This window comes from Lampetra planeri, chromosome 64, assembly GCF_965212315.1.
Source record: "Lampetra planeri chromosome 64, kcLamPlan1.2.h2, whole genome shotgun sequence".
Classification (NCBI taxonomy): Eukaryota; Metazoa; Chordata; class Hyperoartia; order Petromyzontiformes; family Petromyzontidae; genus Lampetra; species Lampetra planeri.
In genome coordinates, this window is record NC_136170.1 from 3,304,597 (window position 1) to 3,316,806 (window position 12,210).

The 12,210-nt window shown below is 58.7% G+C and overlaps 1 protein-coding gene across 1 annotated transcript in view; it reads right to left on the reverse strand.

Annotated features, from left to right (window-relative positions):
• The window catches only part of LOC144737059 (ATP-binding cassette sub-family C member 2-like), a 115,378-nt gene that overhangs the window by 55,990 nt on the left and 47,178 nt on the right, over window positions 1-12,210 (reverse strand). Inside the window, exons 23-27 of the mRNA XM_078619708.1 lie at window positions 8,780-8,926; window positions 7,802-7,886; window positions 7,236-7,305; window positions 3,533-3,659; window positions 1,906-2,082 (exon numbers count right to left, since the gene is read on the reverse strand). Coding sequence (XP_078475834.1) covers window positions 1,906-2,082; window positions 3,533-3,659; window positions 7,236-7,305; window positions 7,802-7,886; window positions 8,780-8,926 — 606 coding nt within the window. The remainder of the gene's footprint in view (window positions 1-1,905; window positions 2,083-3,532; window positions 3,660-7,235; window positions 7,306-7,801; window positions 7,887-8,779; window positions 8,927-12,210) is intronic.

Genomic DNA, 12,210 nt, shown 5'->3' on the forward strand with positions numbered 1-12,210 from the left:
CCACCGTCACCACCACCGCCACCACCGTCACCATTGCCACCGTCACTACCACCGCCGTCACTACCACCGCCGCCACCGTCGCCACCGCTGCCACCACCACCACCACCGCTACCCCCCACCCCCACCGCCACCACCACCGTCGCCACCGCCGCCACCCGCCGCCACCCGCCGCCGTCGCCGCCGCCGCCGCCGCCGCCGCCGCCGCCGCCGCCGCCGCCGCCACCGCCACCTCCACCACCGCCGCCACCGTCGCCACCGCCGCCACCACCACCGCCGCCGCCGCCGCCGCCACCGCCACCGCCACCCGCCACCGCCGCCGCCGCCGCCGCCGCCGCCGCCACCACCACCACCACCACCACCACCGTCGCCACCGTCGCCACCCGCCGCCGCCGCCACCTCCACCACCGTCGCCACCGTCGCCACCGCCGCCGCCACCACCGCCACCGCCACCACCACCACCACCACCACCACCGTCGCCACCGTCGCCACCCGCCGCCACCCGCCACCTCCACCACCGCCGCCGCCGCCGCCGCCACCGTCGCCACCCGCCACCACCGCCACCACCACCACCGCCGCCACCCGCCGCCACCGCGCCACCGCCGCCGCCCGCCGCCGCCACCGCCACCACCACCGTCGCCACCGTCGCCACCCGCCGCCTCCACCACCGCCGCCGCCGCCGCCGCCACCACCACCGCCACCGCCACCGCCACCCGCCGCCACCCGCCGCCGCCGCCGCCGCCACCACCACCACCACCACCACCACCGTCGCCACCGTCGCCGCCGCCGCCACCTCCACCACCGTCGCCACCGTCGCCACCGCCGCCGCCACCACCGCCACCGCCACCACCACCACCACCACCACCACCGTCGCCACCGTCGCCACCGCCGCCACCCGCCACCTCCACCACCGCCGCCGCCGCCGCCGCCACCGTCGCCACCGCCACCACCACCACCGCCACCGTCGCCACCGTCGCCACCGCCGCCACCGCCGCCACCACCACCGCCGCCGCCGCCGCCGCCACCACCACCACCACCGTCGCCACCGTCGCCACCGCCGCCACCCGCCACCTCCACCACCGCCGCCACCGTCGCCACCGCCACCGCCGCCACCGCCGCCGCCGCCGCCACCGTCGCCACCGCCGCCACCGCCACCACCATCGCCACCCGCCGCCACCGCCACCTCCACCACCGCCGCCACCGTCGCCACCCGCCGCCACCACCACCGCCGCCACCGCTACCCCCACCCCCACCGCCACCGCCACCACCACCGCCACCGCCACCACCACCACCACCGCTACCCCCCACCACCACCACCACCGCCACCACCACCACCGCTACCCCCACCACCACCACCACCACCACCGTCACCACCGCTACCCCCCACCACCACCACCACCGCCACCGCCACCACCGTCACCACCACCACCGCTACCCCCCACCCCCACCGCCACCACCACCACCGCTACCCCCCACCACCACCACCACCGCCACCGCCACCACCGTCACCACCGCTACCCCCACCACCACCACCACCGCCACCGCCACCACCGTCACCACCACCACCGCTACCCCCCACCCCCACCGCCACCACCACCGCTACCCCCACCACCACCGCCACCGCCACCACCACCGCCACCGCTACCCCCACCGCCACCGCCACCACCACCACCACCGCTACCCCCCACCACCACCGCCGTCACCACCACCACTGCTACCCCCACCCCCACCGCCACCACCACCGCTACCCCCACCACCACCGCCACCGCCACCACCGCCACCACCACCACCGCCCCCACCACCACCACCACCCCCACCACCGCCACCACCACAACCTCCCCCACCACCACCACCGTCACCACCACCACCACCACCCCCCACCACCACCACCACCGCCACCACCGCCACCTTCTCGCCGATCTCCGTCTGGTCCCCTGCGGGCAGCGTGAGCAGGTCGGGCACGAGTGCGCACGCCTGCAGCACCTCCGCGTAGCGGGCGCGCTCCATGGGCGTCCCGAACAGGACGTTGTCCTGCAGCGTCGCGTTCTGGATCCACGCCTGCTGCGGCACGTAGGCCAGCGAGCCCTGGGGGGCGCGGGGGGGGCACACCACACACGCGTCACCCACACACACTCACCCACCCGCCCGCCCGCCCGTGTAGACTTCAATGGACCAGTGGGGGGGCAAGAGGCGTGAACGAGAGTGGGAGAAAAAAGTATTTGATCCCCTGCTGATTTTGTACGTTTGCCCACTGACAAAGAAATGATCAGTCTGTAATTGTAATGGTAGGTTTATTTGAACAGTGAGAAACAGAGCTGAAGGTTCAAGTTTCCAAACCTCGAAACCTTAATGACTTGGAGAAGATCTGCAAAGAGGGGTGGGGCAAAATCCCTCCTGAGATGTGTGCAAACCTGGTGGCCAATTACAAAAAACGTCTGACCTCTGTGATTGCCAACAAGGGTTTTGCCACCAAGTACTAAGTCACGTTTTGCAGAGGGGTCAAATACTTATTTCCCTCATTAAAATGCAAATAAATTTATAACATTTTTGACATGCGTTTTTCTGGATGTTGTTGTTGTTATTCTGTCTCTCACTGTTCAAATAAACCTACCATTACAATTATAGACTCATCATTTCTTTGTCAGTGGGCAAACGTACACAATCAGCAGGGGATCAAATACTTTTTTCCCTCACTGTATGAAGGATGCCGGCATGTCCAGCAGACGGGTCTACAAATAAAAAGGTCCCCCGTGTAGCCTTAACAGACTGTTTGGGGCAAGTGGCGTTAACATTTAGATTCAATGTCACGGCCCTGAAGAGTAAAGTGGCTGCCCGCTGTAGATTACCACGCGATGATCCATGATGATGACGACGATGATGATGATCATGATGATGACGAGGAGGAGGAGGAGGAGGATGATGATGATGATGATCATGATGATGATCATGATGACGATGATGATGATGACGACGATGATGATGATGACGATCATGATGATGATGCTGACAATGATGCTGATGATGATGACGATAATGATGACGATGATGATGCTGATGATTATGCTGACGATGATGATGATGATGACGATGATGATGATGCTGACAATGACGATGATGATGATGATGCTGACGATGATGATGATGATGCTGATGATGATGATGCTGATGATGATGCTGACAATGATGATGACGATGACGCTGATGATGATGCTGACAATGATGATGACGATGACGCTGATGATGATGCTGACAATGATGATGACGATGACAATGATGATGATGACGACGATGATGCTGACAATGACGATGATGATGCTGACAATGATGATGACGATGACAATGATGATGATGACGACGATGATGATGCTGATGATGATGCTGACAATGACGACGACGATGAGCCACTTCGTTCAGCTGCTGTCGTCTGTGATGGCCGAGTCACTTCTGCAAGAGAGAGCGACGTCACAGCTCAGGTGGGGGGGGTCCTTACCTGGCAAACAAAAAACGAAATTGTGAACTTGTCCAGAAGTTTTACCTTCAACTCGATGGACCCGTGGAGCCGCTCCATCTCCCCGAGCATCGCGGCGATGAGCGAAGACTTCCCCGAGCCAACCTGACCCACCACGGCCACCAGGCTGCCGAAGGGGATGACCAGGGACAGGCTGGACACACAGATACACACACAGACACACATACACACACACACACACACAGATACACACACAGACACACCCAGATACACACACAGACACACCCAGATACACACACACACAGATACACACAACAACAACAACCGCCATTCGCCACTAAGTGGCGGTGACGTCACCACGACGCTTGTGCCAGGCCAAGTGCACCTTGAGGCCACGTGAAGTGTCGAACGCCCGCCGGCAGCAGGTGCCACGGGTCGACTGACCGAGATGACTGGCTGATGCACCAAATGTGCCCCCTACTGTGCCAACTTGCTGTGCTTTAGCCACCCGGCGCTCCGCTCGTTGTGAGCGTCGCTCCTTCGCCCTCCGTTGTTGTTGGAGGGCGACTGCCTCCAACTGCCCAGTAGCGTCCTTCACGAGCCTCCTCCACTGAGGCTGATCTTGACACCGCTGGTACCAGTCATCGGCAAGTCCACTTGGCTCCACGTCCTCCTGTACCACATCACTCCATCTCTTCTCTAGCCCGTGCCGCGCCCGTTTAGCCCCCTCGATCCGGCCGAACAAAAGCTGTTTAGGCATGCGGTGGCTGGGCATGCGGGCTACATGACCCAGCCAACGCAGCCTTGCCTGCCGGAGGAGCTCACCGATGGGACTTTGACCAGATCTTTCAAGGATTTGTGAGCTCCTCACACAATCCAGCCTGGTAAAACCCAGGATGGATCGAAGGCAGGCCAGCCTAAATGTTTCCAACCGGCGAAGATGCTCCATTAGTGGGGTCTACGTTTCGCAAGCGTAGAGAAGGGAGGGAATGACCGTGGCCGAGAAGACCTGAAGCTTCGTGCGGAGCGACAGACCAGGTAGCTTCCACACAGCGTCACGCAACCGATGAAAGATATTGCCGCTCGACTGCTTCAGAGTGAGACCTCTGCTGTTAAACTGGAGCCGGTCATAAGCACACTGCCCAGGTATGGGAAACTCTCCACTCTCTCCACTACTGCCCCATCACCGATTGGGAGTTGTGGGGGTGGAGTGTCCGATGGTACAAAATACCCAGGCAGGTGCTTAGTTTTCGTGGGGCTGATGGTAAGGCCCCATCTCTTAGTGGCACGCTCCAGTCTCAGCAGCAGCGTCTCCAACTCCTCATCTGAATGCGCACCAAATCATCGGCATACATAACGTCGTTGACCAATAGGGAGCCATCCCTTGACCGCACCCGGGCATCGATCAGCCTCCCATTATATCTGTACCAAATGGAAATTCCCCCGGTATATCTATTGAAAGCTTCACAAACTACGTAGTCAAAATAGATGTTAAATAATGTGGGAGCCAGAGGACATCCCTGTCGCATCCCAAAGTGTACAGGGAATGGCTCTGACTTCCGGCCACGTAGTTTTACCTGGGCCCGCTCACCATCATGAAGGTCCTTAATGATCGTGAGCAGAGGGTCAGGGACTCCGAAAGCACGAAGAACAACCCAGAGCCCAGGCCTACTGATGATCATAGGCCTTGACCAGGTCAATAAAGCAGAGATGTAGGTCTTGTTGGAATTCCCTGCACCTCTGCTGTAGCAGAACCCGTCCAGTGGTCCAGACTGTTGTTATCATGTCATTTAGGGCAGTCTGTGCACAAACGCCAACCTCCCTCAGCATTTTGCTTGGGAGATCATCTCTGCCCGGTGCATTTCCTGGTCTCAGACTCTGGATCACCTTCAGTACTTCATCAACAGATGGCACTTCAGCCAGCCACACGCAAGGGGTGACTTCTTCCAATATTTGAGGCACCGCAGCCTCAGCAGGGTCATCCCCACTTTGTGCCACGATGTTTTCCTGACTGAGGGATTTCCTCCTCCCCCAGGACCTCACAGAAATGCTCAGCAAATCTGCTAACCTGGTACTGGGGGTTGGAGATTGGATCACCGTTTTTCCCCTAATGATGGTAATAGGTGTGGCGCTGCAGGTTACTTATTTGATGGAGTTAAATAGGTATTTGTGATCGCGGGCCACTGAGACAGACTTCATCTCCTCAGCAACCCACGACCACCACCCATCCTTGCAGCGCCTCACGGCTCTCCGAACCTCCGAGCGAAGGCTGCGGTAAGCCTCCTCATTCTTTGACGTGGGATGCTGTAGACGCTTAGAGTGGGCCTGTCGCTTTTTCTCAACCATCCTGAACACCTCCTCTGTCAGCCAGGGTCTCTGGGGAGGTCTGGACCGCGTACCCAAAGCAGCCATTGCAGCTGCATGAGTCACAGTCCTAAACCTCACCCTGGTCTCAGCTAACTGAGACCAGGCCACTTTAGGTTGGAATGGGATCCTGGGTGTACACCCACCACCAGAGTGGAAGAATGGTAGGCGCATCTTACAGATGACTAGTCGATGGTCAGAAGGCAGATCAGCTTCACGGTAGGTCCTAGTGTCACTATGTAGTCCAGCAGATGCTCTTTCTTGGACCCAGCATGCATCCATAATGTTGTGTGAATGCGCCAATGCCAGAACAGCGTGTTGCTAATTACAAGCCCATGGGCTGCACAAACATCTAGCAGCCTCCCACCATTGTTATTGAGCTGATCTGGCCCATGCCCTCCAATCACTCCAGACCAGGTGCCAGCATCATGACCAACTCGAGCATTGAAATCACCCAACAAGATGACTCTATCCCGAGGGGCCACTTTAGCCAGCACTTGTGACAGGAGGTCATAGAAGGCATCTGATTCATCGGCCTTGCCTACATCCCTCCACGGATGTTCGTCTTCGGTGGGGGCATAAGTAACCACGACCACCACTCCTCGCCTACGGTTGATGGGAAGGCGAGCCCAAAGTAGCCTGGGGCTTACAGCTTCCCACACCTCACTGCCGCACTCCCACGCCTCGTTCATTTTTTTGTTCAGAAGAGCCACACCCTCTTTTTTGGCAGTCTCCTGCCCCGAGTAGAGGACTGTCCACCCCTCATGGTGGCAGGAGCCAGAGCCGGTCCACCGGACCTCATGAATGCCACAGAGATCCAGGCGGTACCGGTCTAGCTCCCGACAGAGTGGCAGGCTCTCCTCCGCAGTGAGCGTTCGAACATTCCACGTGTCCATCCGTAGTGGCTTTTCGTTGTTTCTGGAGGAACCCCGAGGGTAAAGATTCAATTTCCGGGGTTTGGCCAGGAGACGTCATAGACGCTTGTCCCCCCCGGGGCCTCCGGCACAAGCTTATTAGTTAGATATTTCAGTCGTGGTTTGGTGGTAATGTATTGAAGGTGGAGGGGTTACCAGCACATCGCACCCATCCAGAGCACCCATTTAGCCGCTGTGGTAGTCACAGATGCCATGAGGGGAAAGGCTAATCGGAATTGGCCCTCCCGCCCACAGCACTGTCCACGACACACACACAAACGGATACAAATGGATACACAAACACACACGCGGACTCTGAAACAATAACAGAAAGCTCTGTACACTTGCTATGGATGCCATAACAAGTGTACTGTAGGCTAGCCTAGGGGCACCCCCAGTGGCAGCTGTCCCTGTGTGGCACAGAGGCGATCATCGGTGGAGTAAGATGGAGAGACGGATGGACGGAGCGATGGGCGGGGAAGCTCCCTCACTCTTTCAACGTCGGCTGTGGGTCCTCCCTCTCCCAAGCAAAGGAGGCGTTCTCGATGCGGATTGCACAATCTGCAGGCGCAACACGAAACAGTGGACAGGGCAGGTGACATCGCCCCCCACCCCAACAACAATGCGACCCATAGACTCAACACTGCCCATAGACTCAGCACTGCTACCCATAGACTCAACACTGCCGATAGACTCAATACTGCCCATAGACTCAACACTGCCCATAGACTCAACACTGCCGATAGACTCAACACTGCCCATAGACTCAACACTACCCATAGATTCAACACTACCCATAGATTCAACACTGCCCATAGACTCAGCACTGCTACCCATAGACTCAACACTACCCATAGACTCAACACTGCCCATAGACTCAGCACTGCCCATAGACTCAACACTGCCCGTAGACTCAATGGTGATGATGATAACGATGGTTATGATGATGATGATGACGATCCTGATGATGGTACTGATGATGATGGTGATGACGATAGTGATGACCATGATGGTGATAATGACGATGACGACGATGATGGCGTGCGCCTCCACTCACCCAGGTCTGGGTTCTTCTGGATGGACGAGGCGTCGATGTCATCGTTCATGAGGAATTTCTCCATCCTGCCCACGGACACGCCCGCCTGGACAAGCGAGGCACAGGTCTCCCACGTGGCCCTCCACAGACCGGGGGCGGGGCAAAGTGTGGCTCGCGAGTAGCGCTCTCGTGAGAGGCACGGCCGCCTTTGTCTCCCCCCAGACCCCCCCCCCACGCAACCCACCCCCCACCCCCATGCCCCCCACCCCCCATTCTCTGATGCTTTGCACATCGCTCCAGGTACTCGTTTTTTAGGCTGAGCAGACCTAGGGAAGGCCCAGGACCGGCGGGGCGAATCCAACTCAGGTCGCCGCGTGGGAGGGGTTCGGTTTGACTCGGCCAATCATCCACCCCATCTTGCTGGGGGTCGATAAAGTTGGTACCACTTCGTGGCTGCAGCAGTTACACGGGAGCGGAGTGGACTTTCAGTGCTGCGTGTGATCCCAATTGAGTCCTTTTCGGGAATGAAAACTATTTTTTTTTATTTTGACTTCACCACGTTAGTGTGTACGTATGTGGGTTGGACTTCTTTCACGCCATACGTAGCCAACCGTGGCCCACTGAGCCATGAAAGCTCTTTCTCAGAAGCGGCCTGGCCACGTGTGATGATACCAGCGACACGTCACGGCTACTCGAATTGTAAATGTCGTCGTGGGTTTACTCTCCAACCACACAACCGGTTAGTGCTGAGCTAGTACACTACACCATACACTACACCATACACTACTACACTATACACTACACACTACACTATACACTACACACTACTACACTATACACTACTACACTACACACTGATGATGACAATGAGAGAGAGAGAGAGAGAGTGAGACTCAGACTCCAAGCACAGCAGCAGCAGCGGCATGCATCGCCAGGCGTCGTGATCGACCCCACGACCTCCCGTCGCCCCGGCGAGGGAGTCGGCGTCTCTGCGCGCACCTGCACCAGGAAGGAGATGAGCAGCGGGATCATGGCCATGGGGTAGCGCATCACGTTGAAGAGCGCCAGCGACGTGAACGCCCTCGGGGCGTCCAGCACGTGCCTCGCGTCCACGGCGATGTAGACGCCGAAGCTCGCCAGCGACACCTGGCGCCAGCGGGACGCGCCCTCGTCACCGTCACCGTCGTCACCGCCGATGCCGGCACCACCGTCGTCGTGGTTACCGTCGTCACCGTCGTCGTGGTTACCATCGTCACGGTCACCGCGGTCACCGTCTATGCTGACATCACCGTCGTCGTGGTCACCGTCGACGCCGGCACCACCGTCACCACGATCGTCACCGTCATCACGAACACCCTCATCACCGTCATCACGGTCACCGTCACCACCAACACCACCGTCATCACGATCACAGTCACCATGATCACCCTCGTCACCGTCACCACGATCACCATCGTCACCGTCATCACGATCACCCTCGTCACCGTCATCACGAACACCCTCGTCACCGTCATCACGAACACCCTCGTCACCGTCATCACGAACACCCTCGTCACCGTCATCACGAACACCCTCGTCACCGTCACCACGATCACCCTCGTCACCGTCATCACGAACACCCTCGTCACCGTCATCATGATCACCCTCGTCACCGTCATCACGATCACCCTCGTCACCGTCATCACGATCACCCTCGTCACCGTCATCACGATCACCCTCGTCACCGTCATCACGATCACCCTCGTCACCGTCATCACGATCACCCTCATCACCGTCATCACGAACACCCTCGTCACCGTCATCACGAACACCCTCGTCACCGTCATCACGATCACCCTCGTCACCGTCATCACGATCACCCTCGTCACCGTCATCACGATCACCCTCGTCACCGTCATCACGAACACCCTCGTCACCGTCATCACGATCACCCTCGTCAACGTCATCACGATCACCCTCGTCACCGTCATCACGATCACCCTCGTCACCGTCATCACGATCACCCTCGTCACCGTCATCACGATCACCCTCGTCACCGTCATCACGAACACCCTCGTCACCGTCATCACGAACACCCTCGTCACCGTCATCACGATCACCCTCGTCACCGTCATCACGATCACCCTCGTCACCGTCATCACGAACACCCTCGTCACCGTCATCACGATCACCCTCGTCACCGTCATCACGATCACCCTCGTCACCGTCATCACGATCACCCTCGTCACCGTCATCACGAACACCCTCGTCACCGTCATCACGATCACCCTCGTCACCGTCATCACGATCACCCTCGTCACCGTCATCACGAACACCATCGTCACAGTCATCACGAACACCCTCGTCACCGTCACCACGATCACCCTCGTCACCGTCATCACGATCACCCTCGTCACCGTCATCACGATCACCCTCGTCACCGTCATCACGAACACCCTCGTCACCGTCATCACGAACACCCTCGTCACCGTCACCACGATCACCCTCGTCACCGTCATCACGATCACCCTCGTCACCGTCATCACGAACACCCTCGTCACCGTCATCACGAACACCCTCGTCACCGTCATCACGAACACCATCGTCACAGTCATCACGAACACCCTCGTCACCGTCATCACGAACACCCTCGTCACCGTCACCACGATCACCATCGTCACCGTCATCACGAACACCCTCGTCACCGTCATCACGAACACCCTCGTCACCGTCATCACGATCACCATCGTCACCGTCATCACGAACACCATCGTCACAGTCATCACGAACACCCTCGTCACCGTCATCACGAACACCCTCGTCACCGTCACCACGATCACCATCGTCACCGTCATCACGAACACCCTCGTCACCGTCATCACGAACACCCTCGTCACCGTCATCACGAACACCCTCGTCACCGTCTTCACGAACACCCTCGTCACCGTCATCACGATCACCCTCGTCACCGTCATCACGAACACCCTCGTCACCGTCATCACGAACACCCTCGTCACCGTCATCACGATCACCCTCGTCACCGTCATCACGAACACCCTCGTCACCGTCATCACGATCACCCTCGTCACCGTCATCACGCTCACCCTCGTCACCGTCATCACGAACACCCTCGTCACTGTCATCACGATCACCCTCGTCACCGTCATCACGATCACCCTCGTCACCGTCATCACGATCACCCTCGTCACCGTCATCACGAACACCCTCGTCACGGTCATCACGATCACCCTCGCCACCGTCATCACGATCACCCTCGTCACCGTCATCACGATCACCCTCGTCACCATCATCACGATCACCCTCGCCACCGTCATCACGAACACCCTCGTCACCGTCATCACGATCACCCTCGTCACCGTCATCACGATCACCCTCGTCACCGTCATCACGAACACCCTCGTCACCGTCATCACGATCACCCTCGTCACCGTCATCACGAACACCCTCGTCACCGTCATCACGAACACCCTCGTCACCGTCATCACGATCACCCTCGTCACCGTCATCACGAACACCCACGTCACCGTCATCACGATCACCCTCGTCACCATCATCACGATCACCCTCGTCACCGTCATCACGATCACCCTCGTCACCGTCATCACGAACACCGTCATCACCGTGATCACGAACACCCTCGTCACCGTCATCACGAACACCCTCGTCACCGTCATCACGATCACCCTCGTCACCGTCATCATGATCACCCTCGTCACCGTCATCACAAACACCCTCGTCACCGTCATCACGATCACCCTCGTCACCGTCATCACGATCACCCTCGTCACCGTCATCACGATCACCCTCGTCACCGTCATCACGATCACCCTCGTCACCGTCATCACAAACACCCTCGTCACAGTCATCACGAACACCCTCGTCACCGTCATCACGAACACCCTCGTCACCGTCATCACGATCACCCTCGTCACCGTCATCACGATCACCCTCGTCACCGTCATCACGAACACCCTCGTCACCGTCATCACGATCACCCTCGTCACCGTCATCACGAACACCCTCGTCACCGTCATCACGAACACCCTCGTCACCGTCATCACGATCACCCTCGTCACCGTCATCACGAACACCCACGTCACCGTCATCACGATCACCCTCGTCACCGTCATCACGATCACCCTCGTCACCGTCATCACGAACACCCTCGTCACCGTCATCACGATCACCCTCGTCACTGTCATCACGAACACCCTCGTCACCGTCATCACGATCACCCCCATCACCGTCATCACGAACACCCTCGTCACCGTCATCACGAACACCCTCGTCACCGTCATCACGATCACCCTCGTCACCATCATCACGAACACCCTCGTCACCGTCATCACGATCACCCTCGTCACCGTCATCACGATCACCCTCGTCACCGTCATCACGATCACCCTCGTCACCGTCATCACGATCACCCT